The sequence below is a fragment of the Euleptes europaea genome, unplaced genomic scaffold, assembly GCF_029931775.1.
Source record: "Euleptes europaea isolate rEulEur1 unplaced genomic scaffold, rEulEur1.hap1 H_3, whole genome shotgun sequence".
Lineage (NCBI taxonomy): Eukaryota > Metazoa > Chordata > Lepidosauria > Squamata > Sphaerodactylidae > Euleptes > Euleptes europaea.
Window position 1 is genome coordinate 381,656 of NW_026612051.1, and position 23,156 is coordinate 404,811.

Consider the following 23,156-nt stretch of genomic DNA (forward strand, 5'->3'; position numbering starts at 1 on the left):
GAGTCAACCTTGAGCCGGCTACCTGAAACCGACTTCTGTCGGGATCGAACTCAGGTCGTGAGCAGAGCTTTTGACTGCAGTACTGCAGCTTAATACTCTGCACCATGGGGCTCCTATGATGGCCATCTAGCCTCTGCTTAAAGACCTCCAAAGACGGGGACTCCACCACCCTCCAAGGCAGCACATTCCATCGTCAAACAGCCCTCACTGTCAGAAAGTTCTTCCTAATGTTTAGGTGGAATCACTTTTCTATTAGTTTAAATCAATTACTCCGTGTCCTAGTCTCTGGAGCAACAGAGAACAAGCGAGTTCCCTCATCAACATGACATCCCTTCAAATATTTAAACATGGCTATCATGTCTCCCCTCAACCTTTTCTTCTCCAAACCCAACTCCCTAAGTCTCTCCTCATAAGGCATGGATTCCAGACCTTTGACCATTCTGGTCGCCCTCCTCTGGACACACTCCAACTTGTCAACATCCTTCTTAAATTGTGGAGCCCAAAACTGGACACAGTATTCCAAGTGAGGTCTGACCAATGCAGAATACAGTGGTAGTATTACTTCCCTTGATCTACATCATCCATTGACTGGAATAGTTGTTCTATTAGTCTGCTATAAAAAGACCTCTGCTTTTGTTCTGAATTACTGGCATATGAACACCTCCCAGGTGACCTTAGAACTGTCACAAACTCTCAGTCGAACACTCTCACAGTGTTGTTGTGAGTGTAATTAATCTTGTGAAGTCCACAGATTCATTATGGATTCCCTGCTTTTGCTGGATTTCCTTACTTTCCTTACTTTCTACACCTTTTTATTTAATTAGTATGTTCCCTAGCTGTTTAAGGCATCTAGCTTGGCTTCTTGTCTTAGAGCCAACAGGCATGTGGCTAATGGAGATTATTCTATCTCTTGGGGAGAGGCATTATTACTCCTCTTTCTGTCTTCATTTGCCAAAGTTAGCAGGAATAGGCCAGATGCTATGAGCAAGGACACCCCAGTCTGTAGCAAGGAGTGGGCTCCAGACTATCTGTAGATTTCCTGGATTCATTCAGCAATGGTAACTGCTGTCAAAGGAATGTGCCCTCACACTGGGAATTGCATGAGCTATATCCACCAGTTCCGAGGGTAGGATAAATGAGCATGTACATTTATATTAAGGAAATAGCTTATTTTTAACTTTTTAAAAAAGTAAACGTCCCCTGTGCAAGCACCGGGTCATTCCTGACCCATGGAGTGACGTCACATCCTGACGTTTACTAGGCAGATTTTGTTTTACGGGGTGGTTTGCCAATGCCTTCCCCAGTCATCTTCCCTTTACCCCCAGCAAGCTGGGTACTCATTTGGGATTTTTAACTGCACAAGGCAATTGCCTGGTTTGGGTCTTTTTACCCTGGCTGGCTCAGACAAGCTTCACTGGTTTTATTTTGTGCCACGTGCATCTGTTTGTGCAAGCTAGTCAGATGCTTTTCACCTTTGCTTTTGCATTGCTCTACTCCTGCACTGATTTTTATGCTAATTGCAGTAATATTTACACTGTTCTCTTTTAAGCCATTGACCAACAGGTTCCAGTTCTAAAGGTAACCTATTCAATCAAGTTTAAAATTCTGCCAGGATGTTTACACACCTCATACTTGTCCACTGTTAAGGCAATGCCATTCTTGCGATAAAGGAGACATTGCTATGGGGACCAATGCAAAAAGAAGGGTATTTCAAGTTCTTCCATTTAATATTTTTAATTACCAGAGTAGTAACAGTGGTTAGTGCATCTGATCTATCCTAGGGTTAATGGGGAAAGGTGAAAGGGATTAAGGGTGGATGTGTGTGGTTCAACAGCTACCCCAAAGAGGTGATCTGACCCTCCTACTCTTGAAGGTAAGCAGAAGTAGCCATTTGAAATAAGGTACAGTAAAGAAATGCTCAGAATCCAGCAAAAGCCGCAAACCATAAAATGGAGACTATAATGGTTGATATGTACAACACCTGAGTCAAATGCCGATTGCTGAAGAAGACTTATATAGGTACTGTATCTCTGTTTTATAACAAGGACAAAGACTAAACTGTTACTTTAAAATAAATTGCATTTACATGCCTACCTGACTTCTTGCTGATTCTTCAACAATGATGGCTGAATCACCTGTTATTAACAAAGGATCTGGTTTATCGCAAGCCTGCTGTGGTGTCAGAGTATTTGTGCAGTTTCCAATTGGAAAAAGAATCTGGCTTTTCCGAGAGCCTGAAGTTAATGAAACCTCATGGCAATAGGAACGAAGAAAGGCTCGAACTCCATCGATCCCAACAAACTGTGAGACGGGAACACCAGTGAAATTCATACTCCCAGAATCACACAACTGAGAATTCCTCCATCTGCGTAGTCTGAGTGCCATCATCACAAGTAGGAAAGTGAAAAACAAGCAGGAGACAAAAGCCACAGCGACCACCAGGTAGAAGGTGAGATCTGACTGCGGGTCTGCAGGAACTGAGATGCTGCTAATATCAGAGAGGCTTTCAGGGATGCTGTCGGCCAGCACCACAGTGACCGTGACGGAGGCAGAGAGAGGGGGCTGCCCGTTGTCCTTCACTAAAACCACCAGGTTTTGCTTGAGAGTATCCTTGTCCAGAAAGAAACGGGCTGTCCTGATCTCTCCAGTATGGAGCCCAATGGTGAAGAGCCCTGGCTCTGTGGCCTTGAGTAACTGATAGGAGAGCCAGGCATTTTGGCCAGAGTCTGCATCCACTGCCACCACCTTAGTGACCAGATATCCAGGCTCAGAGGAGCGGGGAGCTAGCTCTACTCCAGTGGAGCCATCAGTGGGAGCGGAAGGGTACAAGATTTGAGGAAAGTTGTCATTCTGATCTAAAATTAAGAGAGTCACTGAGACATTGGAGCTGAGTGGTGGGGAGCCTCCATCTTGGGCCTTGACCAGAAACTGAATTTCTCTGAACTCTTCATAATCAAAGGAGTTTAAGGCATAAATAATCCCAGTTTCACAATTAATGGACAGGTGTGTTGAAAGAATGGACTTCTTGTTTCCTTCAATTATTGAATAAGTAATTCTGGAATTTTCTTCCCAGTCTGGATCATTTGCTGTTAAAGAAAATATCGAGGCTCCTCTTGGATTATTCTCTAGGAAATAAGACATGTAGGACGATTCTGTAAATACAGGAGCGTTGTCATTTCTGTCTAGAATCTGAAGTGAGATAAGAGCAGTCGTAGAAAGCGATGGCGTCCCGTTATCAGCAGCAGTAATGATGATGTTGTAGTTTGCTACCCTCTCCCTGTCAAGGTTGTCATATGTCACTAAACTATAAAAGTGGTTAACAGATTTCTTTAGCTGGAAAGGCAGTTCACTTGGAATTGAGCATATGACCTCACCATTGACTCCCGAATCTCGATCTTGTACATTTAAAAGAGCAATCACAGTGCCTACTGGAGAGTTTTCAGGTATGGTATTGATTAAAAAGTTGATTGCTAATTCAGGGGCATTGTCATTCAGATCCATAACCTCGACCACAACTTGTGCCCAGTCACTAAGCCCTCCCCCATCCTCAGCATTCACCTCAAAGTCATATAATGAAGACTCCTCATAATCAAGGTTGCCTGCAAGCATTATGATACCGGTTGTTGAGTTTAAAAGAAACATTTTAGAATCTTCCTCTGTGATTTTTTTGAATGAGTATTTTATCTCTCCGTTGATTCCTTCATCTACATCAGTGGCTCTTAAAGTTGCTACGGTGGACCCTTTAGGAATGTTTTCCTTGACCTTAACTTTGTAGGATGGCTGGCTGAAAACTGGCACATTGTCATTTGCGTCCAGAACGATAACTTGGATTTGAGTAGTGCCAGATCTCACTGGATCACCTCCATCAGTAGCTGTGAGGATTAGGTCATGAACTGGTTGCTCTTCCCTGTCTAGACTTTTTTCCAACACCAGTTTGACGTTTCTAGCACCAGTTTCTCTTGTTTGTACATCTAAAGAAAAATGGCTGCTGCCCATGAGATGGTAGCTCTGTATAGAATTTATGCCCAGATCTGGATCTTGACCTTCAGGAAGAGGAAACTGGGACCCTAGCATAGATGACTCACTAATTTTCAGTTTCTGTTTCCCTGATGGGAACTGCGGAGCATTATCATTTATGTCAATAATTTTCACTTCAACTCCATAGATCTCTAACTTACTCTCAATAATAACCTGTAAATTTAACATGCACTCCTCTGCCTTTCCACAAATTTCCTCTCTGTTTATTCTCTCAGAGGTTTGTAAATGGCCAGTGATGACATTTAAAGTAAAATATTGACGCGTACCTATACGGGAGACAATCCGGAATCCGTGTTCTGAAAGATCCTTTCCATCCATTCCTAGATCCTTTGCAACATTCCCCACAAAGGAGCCTTTCTGCAGCTCTTCAGGAATGGAATAGCGAATCTGCCCAGAAACTGCTTTCCAAATGAACACCATGATAAAGCATTGCAGAATTCCTTCTTTATTCTTCCACAGCCTTTGAGTTTCTTCCATTTCTTGGCAGGTTAAAAAACACAGATTCTAGCACAAAAGCTTTTGTATTTGCAACTAATTTTTGCTTCAAAGCAAGTGTAACCTTGTTTCATTCCCTGAAACGTCTGTGGAAGTCTGATCTGTTGTATGTTGTACTTACCTATTAAAGAATTGCAAGACTGTTAGCTAAAATCAAGTTGGTGAACAGCGGCACCCAGAGTATCAGCTAAAAACTGCAGATGGTTTTTTGCTTTAATGGCAATTTCACAATGCCATTCTAAAATTCTTCTTTAGATTTTGGGCATGGGCAAGTCTCTGAACTTTTATGGGGGCCTTTGTCCCTAGGTTTCCCTGAAGACACCTGTTATTAACAAAGGATCTGTTTGATCACAAGCCTGTTGTGGTGTCAAGAGTATTTGTACAGCTTCCATTGGAAAAAATAATCTGGCTTTTTTGCAAGCCTGAAATTAATGAAACCTCATGGCAAAAAGAATGAAGAAATGATTGAACCTCATCAATTCCCATGAACTGTGACACTGAGACACAGTTCACAGTTTCCTCCTGTACCATGAGTAACTTCTAGAAACAACAAACCCACCTGCTTTTATAGTTCTTAAACTCTTAGACTGAGTTAGATTTGAAGCCAGAAGTTACATTTAAACATATGGCAGCACAATGCAGAATTGACCTAACATTGGTAGTCTTTTATGTATTTTCATCCCACTTTATGTACTGATACTGATGTGATAAAATGTTCTTAAATCCAAGTATAGCCCTTCTACAAGCACAGCTCTATATGCACAGGAGTATTCTTGATGGGGAGGGTATAGCAATATTTCTTTAAAAGTCCATGCATGGAGTAACACAATTGAAGAAGGAAGGAGTATTGCAGCTAGGGACTACATTGGCCCTATAACATTAAAGCTTTGATTTAAAATGTATACCACTTTACATTCAGATACCGTAACTGAATTAAGTTACAGATCAGTGATTATCTAAATATGTCTCAAATAGGTTACATAACTTTATTGTGATAAAATCTCAATTATATATGTGATTAAAATACTGAAAAAATACAAATACCAGTAACTACAAGCACAGCAAACACACACATCAAATCAATACCCAGCAATCACAGGCAAACCAAAGCAAAATGTCTTTTAAACATAATAGCAAAATCCAACAAAGAGCCACAGCAGTTTGGGTGAATAATCATACCAACGGTTCTTGTAGGTTATCCGGGCTGTGTGACCGTGGTCTTGGTATTTTCTTTCCTGACGTTTCGCCAGCAGCTGTGTTACACATCAGTGTTACTCCTCTGAAGATGCCTGCCACAGCTGCTGGCGAAACGTCAGGAAAGAAAATACCAAGACCACAGTCACACAGCCCGGATAACCTACAAGAACCGATGAACTCTGACCGTGAAAGCCTTCGACAATAATCATACCAACTTTCCAGACATAATAATGCAAACTCAAAGTGAATAAATAAGCAATGCAAACAATGCAAACTCAAAATGAATCAACTAAGGGGGAAGTTTTAAGTATTCTCCCAAAACTCAAGAAGGACAATACCAATACTGGTGGGACTATGCACCCCAACCTCAAATCCTTCCCTCCACATGGGAGATATAATACGATGCTTGTGGAAAGGTGTTAGTTGCAGCCTTTAGGTGAAGGTGCATTCTGCAATTTTATTATGGTTAATTAAAAGCAATCATTTTACATAACCAGTTGGGTATCGATATTGGGTGATTTTGGTGGTCTTTTGTATCTATCCTCTGTCAACAAAACAGAGTTCTGTGATACCTACTGGACAGCATGGTCCTGGTCAGCAGATTCAACTCCAGGTCTCAATTAACATTGATCGCTTGAAGTAACTTGTTCCATTTAGTTCATCAAAACTCAGGTATGGCTTACTTTTTAAAATAGTGCCACATTTTAATTCATAAGAAACTCAATGGATAACAGTTTCAGAGGGTTACCCTCAATGGATTATACAACACATATTAACATTGTAAGCATAAACTGTCCCTCTCAAACTTCAAGGTTCATTATAAGAGAGTCCTTAGAGTTTTTCAGATATTTCAAAGTACCTTGATCAAACATGAAACCTTGACTTTCTTCTTGATTCCTGAATGCTCTGCCAAACACCAAGTCATTGCAAAACCCTGGTCTATATCTGACTCTCATCTCTTACACCCACTGTAAGATGGCTTATACCAACACAGACTATCAACTTCTGTTCTCTAGACTTCTTACACTTCCAATTATCTCATCTCATTTCCCTTCTCTCAAAGTCAGGTTGTAAGCTCACTTTCCTGTTTATTGAAAACATTTATATCTGGCCTTATCTCTTCAGATTCAGTGTAGCTAACCATGCAAAACTAGGCTACATTGCACTGACTGTTGAAGGAGCAACCTGCCTTTTTTGCTTATGTTTCTCCGTAATATATGAAAATATATATGAACATTTGAAGCTGCCTTATACCAACACAGACCATCAGCTCTCCAACATCTCATGTGAATTTTTTCCTGCCCCACTACCTGATACATTTGTAATTGTAGATGGTGGGGATTGAACGTGGAATCTTCTATATGCGCAACAGGCTAGAGAGCTGAGCTGAGCACTGAAATTTCAGAATAAACTGCTCTAAAAATCACAAAATTTGGGTCACTGAGGGAGCCAAAGTCTTAATATACATATAAATACACATTTAATATACACATATAAATATACAAAGGCACTGAGGACTTACAGTACCATTGTTTAACTCTGTTAAAAATAAAGATATTTTCCTGGTAACTGCATCCCCTATAACAGAGGTGTACAATGTATGTCCTGGGTATGCCCACCAACACATTTTGGTGTGGCCCATGGATCCCACTGCCATTTCAGGTGGCTCAGCAGGGGTTGCTGGACACCAAGCCCCTATCTGGCTACGACTTCAAGCAAGGCCAATTCAGTGGTGTCAGGGTCGCTGGATGCCAGTGAAGCAGTGTCAGAAGAGATAGCTGGCAGTTCCCAAGCAAGCTGCCAAGAGACACAGACTCCTTGGGTGATTGTCAAGGCGAACCCTCCGATTCCTATACTCTTACTAGAGTTCCAGTTCTTATGAAAGCCTGGCAGCTCCAATGATTGGCGTGTCATGCAATGCTTTATATAAATAGGACTAGGAAATGGCCAATAAGGACATGCTGTGCCTCCCACAGCCAAGTGGGGGCAGAGAGGAAGAGGGTCGTGGCAGGAGCATTGGGTGTGAGAAAGGAAGGGCAGAGGAGGCCTCATCAGTTGGAACACCCAACAAATGGAAAGGGGGGGAGAGGTCAACACATGATGAAGTGGTGTCACAACAGCTGACCCTCAACTCTCCCACCTCACCCCATTCTTTTCTGCCTCTCAGTCATCTTCCCCAGCTTCGACCAGGTATCTGCTCCACTCTCCCATTCCAGGTTTGCCTTTGGCAGCCCTTTGTACTCTCTATTTTTCAGAGAAACAAGGGAAAGGGAAGGAACAACCTACCCAATGAGAATGAGCAGCGAAAGCACAGAGGTAGAGGTGGGATTGTTGGGAAGGTGATTCCGCTATCAGCATGGTTCAGGGACTGGATTCTCCAGGAGCTCAGATAAGGACTATGCTTCAGGATAGGAAAAGTACTTCAAGCTTGAATGTTCCTTTCTTCTGGTAGGAATGGGACCAAGGTCCCAGACACTCCCCTTGATCTGATTCCAATTGTGTTGAGAGCTGCCTCGTTTTACAAGGCTTTGGGAGTACTTGGCTTCTTCCTCTCTCTGGCCCAGCTTCTGACTGTGATATGCCTAAACCTAATCATTACTTTCTGGCAGTAAGATGACAAAAAATTGTCATGTTTAAATGTTACCCAATTCCCAGCATCCCAAGTTCTGAGACTCATGTGGGACAGATTGCTAATGTAATGGGTCAGGACCTGATGATGTCATATGTTTCCACATAGGGTTGCCAGCTCCGGGTTGGGAAATACCTGGAGATTTTTGGGTGGAGCCTGAGGAAGACATGGTTTGGGGAGGGACCTCACCAGGTCTATTTTCTCCAGGTGAACTGATCTATGTCTCCTGGAGATCAGTTGTAATAGCAGATCTCCAGCCACCACCTGGAGGTTGGCAACCCTAATTCCACAATATAGCCTGCTTAGTTCCAATCAAAATTGATTCTGGTCCATATAACTGTCTGAGTTGTGCAGTCCTGCACTATAAGTTATAATTCAAAATGGCACTGCAAACTGATATGAATGAAGGTAAAGGAGGCAGCATTATTTTCCAGATGATCAAGATAAGAAAATGATCCTACTGTTACAGTACATTTACACAAATGGAAGTGTCTGCATAAGACTCCAGTTCTACTTAAGGCTTCTAATAACAGATAAATTACTACACCATAAATTGTAATTATAAAAGTCCACAAAGAAAATAACAGATGTACAAATGTTTTCTTAGAGAAGTCTTGGGTAGAAATTCACCAGTGAAAAACAAAGAGATGATTTTTCAGTTTTCAGTAATTAGACAAAGCATAACTCACCTGTCCAAAGGCTTGCCCTTCTTGGTTCGTATTTGAATCTTCTGCAGCAAAGAAAGTTTCCGGTTTATTAGAATCCTGCTGAGCTCTCAGGGTGTTCGTACAGCTTTCAATGGGAAAGAGAACCTGACTCTTTCGAGAGCCTGAAGTTAATGAAACCTCATGGCAATAGGAGTGAAGAAAGGCTTGAACTCCATCAATCCCCACAAACTGTGAAACTGGAACTCCGCTGAAATTCATACTCCCAGAAGCACACAACTGAGAAGTTCTCCATTTGTGAAGTCTGAGTGCCAACAACACCAGAAGGAAGGTGAAAAACAAGCAGGAGACAAAAGCCACAGCAACCACCAGGTAGAAGGTGAGATCTGACTGCGGGTCTGCAGGAGCTGAGATGCTGCTAATATCAGAGAGGCTTTCAGGGATGCTGTCGGCCAGCACCACAGTGACCATGACGGAGGCAGAGAGAGGGGACTGCCCGTTGTCCTTCACTAAAACCACCAGGCTTTGCTTGAGAGCATCCTTGTCTAGAAAGAAACGGGCTGTCCTGATCTCTCCAGTGTGGAGTCCTATGGTGAACAGCCCTGGTTCTGTGGCCTTCAGTAACTGATAGGAGAGCCAGGCGTTCTGACCAGAGTCTGCATCCACTGCCACCACCTTAGTGACCAGGTATCCAGGCTCAGAGGAGCGAGGGGCCAGCTCTACTCCAGTGGAGCCATCACTGGGCAGAGAGGGATACAGGATTTGGGGTGAGTTGTCATTTTGATCTAAAATTAAGAGAGTCACTGAGACATTGGAGCTGAGTGGTGGGGAACCTCCATCTTGGGCCTTGACCAAGAAATTAATCTCCTGGAACTCTTCATAATCAAAGGAGCGGAGGGCATAGATGGCTCCAGTCTCAGAGTTTATTGAAAGGTAAGAGGAGAAAGGCCTCACCTGGTCTTGAATGATAGAATAAGTAATTCTGCTGTTCTCCTCCCAGTCTGGATCGTTTGCTTTTAATGTGAAAACCGAAGTTCCGGCAGGTGTATTTTCTGTTATAGAGGATATGTAGGACTTCTCTTTAAAGGTGGGTGGGTTGTCATTTTTGTCTAATATTTTCAGGGGAATGATGGTCGTTGTGGAGAGAGGAGGGTTTCCTTGATCAGTTGCTATGACAGTCACATTGTAAGCTGATATTATTTCTCGGTCTAGGGCTTTGTCAGTCACCAAGCTGTAATAATTGTCAAAGGTTTTCTGTAAACGAAATGGCAGGTTCTCAGAGATGGAGCACCAGACCTTCCCGTTGTTGTCTGAATCCCTGTCTGTTACTCTTAACAGTGCAACTGCAGTTCCTTGAGGGGAATCTTCACTCACAGCATTGGTGAGAGACGTGACTGCAATCCCTGGTGCATTATCATTTACGTCAACAACAGTCACCAAAATATTTGCACGGCCTGATAGACCTCTCCCATCACGGGCTTGGATCTCCATTTCATACATGGTATTCTCTTCAAAATCCAAGTTCTCTTTCACCCTGACTTCTCCAGTCTTGGAATCCAGATGGAATATATTTGAAGCTTTTTCTGATGCTTGCCTGAATGCATACGTTATCTCTGCATTTATGCCTTCATCTGCATCAGTAGCATTAACTGTTACTAGCAGAGAATCTATAGGGATGTCCTCCATTGCAGTCACTTTATAAACAGATTGTGAAAAAACTGGTGCATTGTCATTTGCATCTTCAACAACAACCCTGATGTGTGCAGTTCCGGATTTCACAGGATCTCCTCCATCACTGGCTGTGAGGATTAAGTCATGGAAAGCTGCTTCTTCCCTGTCCAGAGACTTTTCTAGTATAAACTCAACATATTTGCCTCCATTTGCACCAGTTTGCACATCAAGAGTAAAATGTCCATTGGGGCTAAGTTGATAGGTCTGTAAAGAATTTCTTCCCAAGTCTGGGTCCTGTGCATCTGGTAGAAGGAATCGGGACCCTGTGGCTGTACTTTCTGGGATTTTTAACTGTGTTGTCTCTACTTGGAAAGTTGGTGCATTGTCATTGATATCTTCAATTTCAATTTCAACTATGTAAACCTTCACTTGTTCCTGAACAAGAATCTCTAACTTTAACATGCAAGTTAAGAGCCGTCCACATATTGCTTCTCTGTCCACTCTCTCATGAATACACAAATGGCCATTTTGGAAATCAAGGGCAAAATATTGTCTCCTACCTTCTGTAATAATCTGGACACCTCCATGCGAGAGTTGCTTCAAATCCATCGCCAAATCCTTTGCGATATTCCCCACAAAGGAGCCTTTCAGCAATTCCTCAGGAACTGAGTACCGGATCTGCCCAAAAACTGCTTGCAAAAGAGATCCCAGCACGAGAAAGAATAACTCTCTCATTGTAATATCTGATGGTATTTGTAGATTAGCCATTTCAAACTGTGCAAGGCTTTACTACTCCTATCAATAAAGACTTATGTTTACCTTCTTTATTTCTACACACAGATGCTTAAATTGAGCTCATTTCAAGGAAGAATGCATGCATTTAGGTCTTCCTTGTATAACCCTCCCAACAAAATCTTCCCTTTCGTTTCAGATCAGGAGAATACAAACCTTTTCTGTTTCTGTGTAGTAGTGGGTTATCTGGAATAATTCCTACAGACTTCTCTCCTGGTTGGTGAACAGCGACACCCAATGTCCCAACAAGTAAGTACAGAATTTTTAAAAATTACAACAATGTGGTTGATCTTGAGGTTTAAGAAACTATAGATTCCTTGCATCTTTTATAATAGCCATGAAAACAAAATGCAAGTTAAGCATTCATTTTAAAATTAAGGAAATATTTTGTTAAATGTATCAATTGCATTTTGAAATGCATTAACTCATCCCCAGTAAAATAAGAAACAAAATGAGTTTGTCTTAATTTTGTGTAACAGCTCTAAGTCAATAATACTAAGTCTCCAGAATGTTATAATATTTTATTCCCTCAAAACATGGGATTACCATGTACTTCTGTATTATCATTTAAATGTTTTCATCACCACAATCATGCCCATTTCTGGGATATATGTCTATGAATTTGTGCATACATTTGTCTGTTAAACTAGATGAAAATTTCAACACAGATGCTGGAAGAAGGGCAAATTCTCTGAGAAATTCACTAGCTGCAGCAGAGTCTAGAGGAGCTAGTGGTCCCACCTGGGGGTGCACATTCCCATTTACCTCAGATACATCTAGGAAGTTCTAGGGGGAATTTCCAGAGCATCACCATGAATCTTCACATCAGCTGGATCAGGGAGAACATAATCAGTGGATCTAATGACAATTTCCCTTTCTTAGTTCCTATCTAGACATCCCTTAACAAAGTGATAAAGAAGGAACATTTTTCAGAGTCAATACACATTTTAAAAAGTGAAATTGTGTGGTTTATTGTTTTGACTTGTCCCACTGGAAGAGGAGGATGAAGAGAGAGATGAGTGAGGTGTGTGTCACTGTATGTGTGTGTGTGTGTGTGTGTGTGTGTGTAGTGTGAAGGTTCAGGCAGAAGTTTAACAGTTAATGTCTACATCTTTCAGTAGTACAAGTTTCCCAATATCACCTTGTTGAAACTACAGGGGTGCCCTATCCTTTCCTACAGCAGCACATTTTAGAAGTGGTCTTTCCTTATGCCCAAGATTATAAAGTAGCAGATAGAAATCTCAATAAACCTGAAGACGTGATACTGAAATGCTAAATAAAAAATGTTTCTGGCAATAAATCATTTTTTTTGTACTGAGTGCTATTCAGATGAAACTTCGAGACGATGAAATATATATGAACAGGTATGTCAAGCTGTGTGATCTTATGTCTGCCATCCCATGCACACTTTTGGTCCTTCACCTCAATAAGCAAAAAGACAGATCTTATGGTTAAACTAATGTTTATTAATTTTTAGAAGCTGAACTGCAACTGGCAAACTCCATACCTCCACCAGTTAGCGGAGACATTGTGCCCCAAGGGCTTGCCAGCATATGGGCAATCCACCCTGGCGCCAAGCCTGGGCGGTAATCAAACAGCTCGTCACTGATCCTTGCTTGTACCACCAATATTGCGGCAAGAGATGCTGCGATTCAAGGCCACTCCCTTTACACTCGACAGCATGTGGGTCCAGGAATTGATTACATGCACTGAGAGAGTTCCCTCCCCACGCACCTGGATTTAGGATTGCCAAATCCAGGTTGGGAAATTCCTTGTGATTTGGGGGTGGAGCCTGGGGAGGCTGGGGTTCAGGGAGGGGAGGGACCTCAGTGAGGTTTCATGCCGTAGAGTCCTCCCAACAAAGCAGCTGTTTTCTCCAGGGGAGGTGATCTATGTTGTCTGGAGATCAGTTGTAATTCCGGGAGATCTCCAGACCCCACCTGGAGGCTGGCAACGCTACCTGGATTGGATTGACCAGTTTCATTACTTTTCCCTTTTCTAAGATACCTCCAAGGGCTTGACCATTACTAACTTAAACCTGCCACCTTGGATAGGGCTTTACTAGTCTTGTTTGACCAGGCATATTTACTTCTAAGCTTCCATTCCCTTTCACAGTATGGAGCTGGCAAAAAAGGAGCTTCTCAAAGTCAATTTAGTAGAAGTCCCTTCCCCCCACCCCCCAAAAAAATTCCTGCTTGGCCCTGAAGTGACCAGCTGTTCCCAGACTGCACAATTGGGAGGGAGGGGTATCCCCTCAAAGAAGGTTGGCTTTATGTAGCCTGCAGATGCACCCGGTGAATGGCAGGCCAATTAAACTGCTGAGTTGCCCCAGCAATGAGCTATGACTTTATTTTTAACATTGAGGAGTTATCAGACAACGGCTTTCTTCTCTCAAAGTGGGAACCGGCCCATTTGGGAGTAGATTCCATGACAGCTTGTGGGATTTACCAAGTAAATTCTGTTTTATTTAGCCCTTCTTGCAATCTTGCAATCTATTATAACTATTGACTGTTGTATGATAACAATTCACTTCAACATGGATGTATTTCTAAAGAAATTTTAGCTTCAGAGAATGCTGTGACTCGTGAAATAGGAAGGCCAGATGCCAGGCCAGATGCCAGTCTCCAACCACTAGCGCTGCAGCGCCAGGCCCGAACACAGGCGGAGCCTGCCGCCAGCATCAGGACGCCGGCAAAGGCCGCAGCAGCGACTCAGGAAGCATTCCCAGGCCGCTGCGTTGCCTCCTAAGCCCAGTGCAGCCATTCCAGTCAGGAATGTGCTGTTAATCTACTTGGCTGAGGACCAAAAATGAAATAAAGATGCTTGGAACCAAACAACGAGATCAGATCCAAAGATTCCACTTATGGAAGGAGTCATACTCTCACAAAAGGAATCCTTCTATGAATACACAAAGACCCAATCCATTATTAACATCATATTAAGTATTTACATTGTATTAACAAAGGGAATGAACTAATGCAGGTAGTTATGAATAGAAATACAGTAGAATTTCCTTCTGGATCTAAAAATACAGTAATTCACTTTACATTAAAAATCCTCAGAAATACCAGCTTACCTCCTGGGATGCTTGTCCTTCATTTGCAATGTTTAAATCTTCTGGAAGGTATTTGAAACCCGGTTCTACAGAAACTTGCTGAGGCGTGAGAGTATTTGTACAACTTCCAATAGGGAAAAAAATTTGGCTTTTCCTAGAGTCAGCAGTGAGAGAAACTTCTTGGCAATAGGAGTGAAGAAAGGCTCGGACTCCATCAATCCCCACAAATTGTGAGACAGGAACACCGCTAAAATTTACACTTCCAGAATCACACAGCTGTGAAGTTCTCCATCTGTGAAGTCTGAGTGCCAGCAACACAAACAGGAAGGCGAAAAACAAGCAGGAGACAAAAGCCACAGCGACCACCAGGTAGAAGGTGAGGTCCGACTGGGGGTCTGCAGGAGTGGAGATGCTGCTAATATCAGAGAGGCTTTCAGGGATGCTGTCGGCCAGCACCACAGTGACCGTGACGGAGGCAGAGAGAGGGGGCTGCCCGTTGTCCTTCACTAAAACCACCAGGCTTTGCTTGAGAGCATCCTTGTCTAGAAAGAAACGGCCAGTCCTGATCTCTCCAGTGTGGAGTCCTATGGTGAAAAGACCTGGTTCTGTGGCCTTCAGTAGCTGATAGGAGAGCCAGGCGTTCTGGCCAGAGTCTGTATCCACCGCCACCACCTTAGTGACCAGATATCCAGGCTCAGAAGAGCGAGGGGCTAGCTCTACTCCAGTGGAACCATCAGTGGGGATAGAAGGGTACAAGATTTCTGGAGTATTATCATTCTGATCCAGGATGAAGAGAGTCACTGAGACATTGGAGTTCAGTGGTGGGGAGCCTCCATCTTGGGCCTTAACCAGGAAATTCATTTGCTGGAACTGTTCATAATCAAAGGGACACAGAGCATAGACAACACCTGTCTCAGTGTTGACTGAGAGAAATGAGGCAACTGAAACTGAAAGGTCATTCCCATCAAGAATGGAATAAGTCACTGTACAGTTAGTACCCCAATCCAGGTCATTTGCTTCCAGCATCATCAAGGAGGCTCCAGTAGGGTTATTCTCTTGTAAATATGATGTATATAATCTTTCTTTGAAGATGGGTGCATTATCATTTATATCTAGTATCTTTATTGGTAAGTAGGCAGTTGTAGAGAGTAGTGGTGTCCCGCTGTCTGTTGCTGTGATTGTCAAGTTATAATGCTCAACAACCTCTCTGTCCAGATTGCCATCTGTCACCAAAGTGTAATAATTGTCTACAGACTTTTGCAGTTGAAATGGAAGGTTTGGAGGAATTGAACATGTGACCTTCCCATTTTCTCCGGAGTCTTTGTCCTTGACATGCAATAGAGCAATTACAGTCCCACTCTGTGAATTTTCTGATACTGAGGTGAAGAATGACGAAACTGTGATTTCCGGAGCATTGTCATTTGAGTCCATAACTGTTACAAAAACCTTAGCAAGAGATGACAAACCTTCTGGGTCCTGAGCTTGGATATCTATTTCAAAATATTCCAATTCTTCAAAGTCCAAATTCCCTTGAACTGATATTTCTCCTGTTTGTGAATTTAGTAGGAATATTTGAGAAATTTTCTCTGATTTTGATCTAAATGTGTATGTTATTTCTGAATTAACTCCTTCATCAAGGTCTGTAGCTTTCACTGTAGTCAGAACAAAACCTAGTGGAACATTTTCCAATACAGTGACTTTATAAATTGGTTGGGTGAAAACAGGGGCATTGTCATTTGCGTCCATAACAATAACGCAGATTTGCACACTTCCGGACCTGACTGGGTCTCCTCCATCAATGGCTGTTAGGACAAGATTATGAAAAGACTTTTCTTCCCTGTCCAAGGAATTCTCAAGTACCATTCCAGCATTTTTAACTCCACTTTCTCCGGCTTGTACATACAATGAGAAATATTTATTATTACTTAATTCATATCTCTGGATAGAATTGATCCCCACATCTGGGTCCAGCGCATCTGCAAGGAGAAACCTTGATCCTTGTGCTGTGGTTTCTCTGATGCTAACTGTCAGTTGTTCCATTTGGAATCTTGGGGTATTATCATTAATATCTGCTATTTCAACTTCAATGGTATAAACTTTCATTTTGTCTTGAACTAGAATCTCAAATTTTAGCAAGCATTTCAAAATCTGACCACAGACCATTTCTCTGTCGATTTTTTCAGAAGTGTATAAATGTCCATTTTCCATATTAAGAGCAAAATATTGAGTCTTACCTGTGGAAATGACATGGACTCTGTTGTTAGATAACTTATCCATATCCAGCGCCAGATCTTTTGCAACGTTTCCCACAAAAGAACCTCTTTCAGTTTCCTCAAGAATCACATAGCGAATTTGTCCACAGGCAGCTTCCCAGACGATCATCTTCATGATCCAAATAAGAATGGTAGTTTTGTAGAACTGAGATCTGTGATTTTCTGCCATCTCTGAATTGCTAATATGCTCATCTACTGACAGATTGTCTTTTCTCCTTAGATAAGTCCCTTTTCTAAAGCAGCAGCAGAGATGTTTTCACAGAGACCCAAACATTAATAAACCAGAATGTTATCTACCTTTCTAAAAATGACTGCCCATCCTCATGTGCATCTTGGAAGCTCAAGTCGAACCATCTTTGTGTTCTTCTCTCCAGCTGCAGAGTTGTGAAGGCTAAATTTCTAGCAGTTTTTTTTCCTTCAAAAAATGGATAAACAGCGCCGCCCAGAGTTGCATCCAATAATTTCAGCTATGTAGATAAAACACTATCTTATTTTTCTCAGAAATAAATGTCCTTAATGAATACATATAGTCATGCCCTAATTTTAAAGTTACAACTATATGAGGTATAGTCACTCTATACCATTTTGGTTTATTAATCTTCTTCACTATATAATTCCCATTTCTCAAGTTGTAATCTTCTTTTCATTGTAAAATGAAGCAGTCTATACATTTATACTTTATTCTCTGTGTTTCTGTACCTGATTTCATTCCTGGAATATGCTTTTGTAATTTTGCTACCATATACAAGAAAATACCGTACGGTTTTCCAGCCAATAGGAATTCTAATAAAACATTTGCTGAGACCTAAACAGTGATGCACTCTGCTCCATGTGTGCTGAGGGGCTTTTCTGCTACCCCTTCCAGAAACAGTTCCCCCTGTACCCCCACCTAGAGTAGCACTTCATGGGGTATGAGGGGATGATGCGAGAAGGAAATCCCACCGGAAGTGTTGTAGTAATAGGTATATGATGCAAGCCATTATCTTCTGGCTCCTTCCATTTCATGAATTATTGCTGTTGGCAGTCTAACCTGAAGCATTTCCCTTCTCCAATCCTCTGTCTTCACAAGCAATGTTTGGAGTGTGTTTTAATGAGGACTGGTAAACTGGGATTCATGCCCACCGCCCTGCTCATAACTAACCTCAGACATCTTGGGGGGGGGGTGTCCTAAGCAAATCTTCTAATGCCTGTACAGATGTGCTCTGGTAAGGGGAAGGCTCCTCCCTGTTCACTGCTGAGGTGTTACTAACCACATGACAGGGAGGAGAGAGGGAGAACAAGGGCATTTGGGATAAATTGTAGGAGATGGTAGTCATGAAGCTCATACAACCAGCAGAAGGATGGCCACATAGGAAGGACCTAAGGAAAATGATTGGACTCGGGGGCAGCCAATCAGCTTGAGGTGGACATCCCCAGTATTTGAGTCTGAAGATGAACAACCACAGCTATGCCTGTGCTTTTTTAAAGTTAGTCCCATGCAGGGCTTGAACCACTGACCCTATGCATGCTGAGTCTGTGTTCTTCCACAGCACCAGGCCTGTCTCTGCAATCTTACTTGCCCTGGTATAAATGTCTGGTAATGACAGGACCAATGGAGGATTCCAAATGTCACATGATGGCTCTCTTTCTTGTGTGCCTAGGTGGTTGTCTACTTAATGTTCCAGTGCATGATGGTTCTAGTCCTGCCTCCTGCATTTATTTTGCTACTGACCAACTTGTGTAAATGAGATTTTTGCTTTAGTCTCAGCTTCCTCCTTGGTGGAATTCAACCCTCCCTGCTGTTTCCCACAATGGTGCTTTTCTCTAGAGAGTTATGGGAGTGACAACAGGAACGCCTTCTATAAATGTTCTGTTGTATGTTCTCTTTTTGCTGTCCTAGTGATTTGGTATGGGCTGTGGAAAATCATGCCTCTCTCAGCAAATGCACCACTAAGAGGAGGTACTGGATCATGAAAAACTGGCATGTGGGTTCATAAATGGAGAAGTAGTCCTTTAGATATGCAAGACTCAGGCTATTGAGAGCTTTAAAGGTAAGCCCCAGCACCTTGAGTTGAACCCAGAATCATACTGGGTAGCCAATGCACTAACTATCACACAGCCATTTAATACAGGTGTTAAAGAAAACTGATGAAAGAACAGAACCATGGAGGATACCAAAGGGAGAAAGAATTAGGCTCTTCCAAGAGCAGGTGGTCAGTGAACCGTTATGGCAATGAGAATGAAGAAAAGCTCTTACTCCGTCGATGCCCACAAACTGCGAAACTGGAATGCTGAAATTCACACTTTGAAACTCACAGCTGAGGATCTCATCCAGCCATTTAATACAAATGTTAAAGAGCACTGGTGAAAGAACAGAACCATGGAGGATACCAAACATGTGTACATTAGACTAAAAATCCACCCAATCTATTTGATAGCAACCCCACTGACTTTCACCTCCTTTTCAAGACAATTCAGTAATATTTGATGGTCTGAAGTATCAGATGTCACTAACAGATCTAAAATAATCAACTAAGAGGCTATCCATTTGTAATCAATCATCCACCAGAGGATCCAACACCATCTGGGTACCATAGGCAGGCCAGAAACCCAGCTGAGAGGGGTCAAGGACAGATGATTCATCCAGATATCTTTCTGCCACCACCCATTTAATCACTTTACCCAAAACATCAGTCTCACAATTAAAGATCTCTAGCCACCACCTGCAGGTTGGCAACCCTAAATCCAGACCAGCAATAACCCAACTGATATCTGTTCTGGAAATAATGTAAAAGAACCTCACAACATCAAAAAAAAAAACAAAAAAAAAAACCTTTACATCTACTTTAACCTTATGCACAGTCCCCATGCCTTGTGTAGGTACAAATGAGCAAAAATATGGTATTGAGAAAACAGAGAAAGCATACATTTTCTCTATGGAGTGAGTGTAGAGTGGGGCTGTCTGGTGACATGATACTGTAGATGCATGGCTGAGACAAAATAAACTTGCAAATCCTACCAAAAATCCATTATTCAGAACCAATTTAAGCCCTTTCACAGCTCAAACCTCAAGGACGAATTTACTCTACAACCCTTAACAAATTCAACTTTATGTTCTTTGCATAAATGTCTTCAGACTTAACCATAGAGTGTGAAACTCACCTGTTCAGAGTTCTGTGGTTCTTTAGCACTGCTCGAATCTTCCAGAGTTAATAAAGGACCTGATTTGTCAGACGCTTGCGGGGGTTCAAGAGTACTTGTACAACTTCCAATGGGGAAAAGAATTTGGCTCTTCCGGGAGCAGGTGGTCAGTGAACCGTTACTGCAATAAGAATGAAGGAAAGCTCTTACTCCATCGATGCCCACAAACTGTGAAACTGGAACTCCGCTGAAATTCATACTTTGAGAGTCACACAGTTGAGAAGTTCTCCACCTGTGCAACCTGATGGCCAGCAACACAAGCAGGAAGGCGAAAAACAAGCAGGAGACAAAAGCCACAGCAACCACCAGGTAGAAGGTGAGGTCCGACTGGGGGTCTACAGGAACTGAGATGCTGCTCAAGTCAGTCAGTACATCAGGGATGCTGTCAGCCAGCACCACAGTGACTATAACTGAGGCAGAGAGAGATGGCTGCCCATTGTCCTTCACTAAAACAATCAGGTTTTGCTTGAGAGAATCCTTATCAAGAAAGAAACGGGCTGTCCGGATCTCTCCAGTGTGGAGTCCTATGGTGAAGAGCCCTGGCTCTGTGGCCTTGAGTAACTGATAGGAGAGCCAGGCGTTCTGACCAGAGTCTGCATCCACCGCCACCACCTTAGTGACCAGGTATCCAGGTTCAGAAGAGCGGGAGGCCAGCTCTACTCCAGTGGATCCCACACTGGGCAGGGAGGGATACAAGATTTGGGGAGCATTGTCATTCTGATCTAAAATTAAGAGAGTCACTGAGACATTGGAGCTGAGTGGTGGGGATCCTCCATCTTGTGCCCTGACCTGGAAGTTAATTTCTCTGAAATCTTCATAATCAAAAGAGCTCAAGGCATAGACAGCCCCGGACTCAGAGTTAATAGAAAGATAAGATGAAAGCAGGACATCTCCAATGTTTGTTTCAATGATGGAATACATTATTCTGCCATTTTCTCCAAAATCTGGGTCATTTGCCTTTAAAATCAAAATCAAAGCACCTCTTTGGTTATTCTCTGCAATCTGAAAAATGAAATTTGTAGTCGTAAAGATGGGTGGGTTGTCATTTTCATCCAAAATTTCTAATGGGAAGTATGCTGTTGTTGAGAGAGATGGGGTCCCTTGGTCCGTTACTGTGATTGTGATATTGTATTCTGAAACTTTCTCCCTGTCCAGGCCTCGATCTGTCTCCAGACTATAATAATTATCAAAGGATTTCCTCAACAGAAATGGAAGGGTTGCTGGTATGGAGCATGTGACCTCTCCATTTCTCCCATCATCTCTGTCATTTATATTTATCAGGGCTACGGCGCTTCCGGGAGGAGAACCTTCTAGAACCTTGCTGAAAAGTGCGGTAATTGTGATCTCTGGAGCATTATCGTTTGCATCCAAGATTCTTATTACCACTTTGGCACGAGTAGACAATCCAGCCCCGTCTTGGGCTTGTACTTCCATTTCATGTAATTTAGAATCTTCAAAGTCCAAATTCCCAATGACTGATATTTGTCCGGTAGAAGAATCCAAGTGGAATATTTTGGAAGCTTTGTCTGAAATTTTTCTAAATAAATACTTTATCTTTGAATTTATTCCCTCGTCAACATCAGTGGCATTCAAAGTTAAAATGCGGGACCCTTTTAGGATATTTTCCACAACACTCACTTCGTACAGAGACTTACTAAAAACAGGAGCATTGTCGTTTACATCTGTAACAGAAACATGGATTTGAACAGTACCTGACCTGATGGGATCTCCTTTGTCAGCCGCAGTGAGGATCAGCTGATGCAATTTCTGTTCTTCTCGATCTAATAACGTTTCAAGGACCAGCTCTGCATATTTGACTCCATCAACTCCAGTTTGTACATCCAAAGAGAAGTGCTTGTTACTACTGAGATAGTAGCTCTGGAGAGAATTAGACCCTAGATCTGGATCCTGAGCTTCTGGTAAAAGAAACCTTGAGCCGGGGCCTGTGCTTTCAGCAATTTTAAACTCCAGTTCTTCTACAGGGAAACTGGGTGAATTGTCATTAATATCGGCTATTTCAACTTCAGCGGTGAAAAACTTCATCTTGCTCTTGACAAGAATCTCAAAATTTAACAGACATTTCTCCATCTGGTGGCAAATCTGTTCCCTATCAATTACTTCATTGACAAACAAATGGCCATTTCGTAAATCAAGGTCAAAATATTGATTCATACCTCTGGAAATTATCTGGACTTCGCTGCTTGACAGCTCCTTTATATTCAGTGCGAGATCCTTTGCAATATCTCCAACAAAAGAGCCTTTCTCCATTTCTTCAGGAATCAGATAGTGAATCTGCCCATAAGATGCTTCCCAGACAGTGACCAGGATTAAGCAAAGTAGAATTCTCTTTGGATGGCACAGTCTCCTTCCAGCCATTTCCAGATAGTTGCTGTTAGACTGCAGTATGGGGTGTCTTTTTCTGTAAAAATTTGCCAAATTGTTCTGTTTGCAGATCCAGACACAGTGAATGTGAGTCTGAGCTGTGTTTGTTCTCTCTTGAATGAGAGAAGAGCAGAGCTGACTAGAATTCATAGTTCTCTTTCTTATGAGCAAACAGCGACACTCAGAGTTTCAACCAAGAATTGCACTTTTCCTCCAGTGTTTTTCATTAAAACATGTACTTCAAGCGAAGATATTCATTTATAAAATATCTATCTTTATACTGAAACTCTGATAAATACTATCTTGTTATGTGTTCTAACTTACTATGAAATGTTAAGATCACATTATGGAAGAACAAAATAATATTTTATTAAAATGTTTGACAATAAATGTTTAATAGAATGTACAAGGATATTTTTTTTCTAATCCCAACCATATTAAAAAAAATCATTGTTTTGGGGCAACCCTTTAACTTTTAAATAAAAGCTACAAAGCACTAGTTTATTAATTATTTTAAAAATTAAACCAGTCATAGAATCATAGAGTTGGAAGGGACCGCCAAGGTCATCAAGTCCAACCCCCTGCACAATGCAGGAAATTCACAACTACCTCCCCCCACCACCCCTAGTGACCAGAAGATGGCCAAGATGCCCTCCCTCTCATCATCTACCTAAGGTCACAGAATCAGCATTGCTGACAGATGGCCATCTAAAATCTTAAAAACCTCCATGGAAGGAGAGCTTACCACCTCCTGGGGAAGCCTGTTCCTCTGAGGAACC

The 23,156-nt window shown here is 42.1% G+C and overlaps 3 protein-coding genes across 3 annotated transcripts; all 3 read right to left on the minus strand.

Moving 5' to 3' along the window:
- Positions 1–2,082: 2,082 nt before the first annotated feature.
- On the minus strand, positions 2,083–4,515 carry LOC130492928 (protocadherin gamma-A9-like). Its single transcript, XM_056866700.1, has one exon. The coding sequence runs from the start codon at positions 4,513–4,515 to the stop codon at positions 2,083–2,085; it is 2,433 nt and encodes an 810-aa protein (XP_056722678.1).
- A 4,506-nt stretch (positions 4,516–9,021) lies between these two features.
- LOC130492954 (protocadherin gamma-A12-like) lies at positions 9,022–11,463 on the minus strand. Its single transcript, XM_056866731.1, has one exon. The coding sequence runs from the start codon at positions 11,461–11,463 to the stop codon at positions 9,022–9,024; it is 2,442 nt and encodes an 813-aa protein (XP_056722709.1).
- Positions 11,464–12,054: 591 nt separating this feature from the next.
- Positions 12,055–22,371, minus strand: LOC130492955 (protocadherin gamma-A12-like). Its single transcript, XM_056866732.1, has 3 exons — positions 19,938–22,371; positions 14,564–15,654; positions 12,055–12,273 (listed from the first exon to the last, which is right to left on the minus strand). Exons 1-3 carry the CDS (start codon positions 22,369–22,371, stop codon positions 12,055–12,057), a joined length of 3,744 nt encoding a protein of 1,247 aa, XP_056722710.1.
- Positions 22,372–23,156: the final 785 nt, after the last annotated feature.

Bases quoted from the DNA above. Each gene is read 5' to 3' on its own strand.
- LOC130492928 (XM_056866700.1), bottom strand. From the start codon at position 4,515: ATGGAAGAAACTCAAAGGCTGTGGAAGAATAAAGAAGGAATTCTGCAA.
- LOC130492954 (XM_056866731.1), bottom strand. From the start codon at position 11,463: ATGGCTAATCTACAAATACCATCAGATATTACAATGAGAGAGTTATTC.
- LOC130492955 (XM_056866732.1), bottom strand. From the start codon at position 22,371: ATGGCTGGAAGGAGACTGTGCCATCCAAAGAGAATTCTACTTTGCTTA. The intron at 15,655-19,937 runs GTTAAGTCTGAA...TAAAGATACTAG, and splicing joins GGTGAGTTTCACACTCTATG to ATATAAATGATAATGCACCC. The intron at 12,274-14,563 runs GTAAGCTGGTAT...AATTCCCCCTAG, and splicing joins AAGGACAAGCATCCCAGGAG to AACTTCCTAGATGTATCTGA.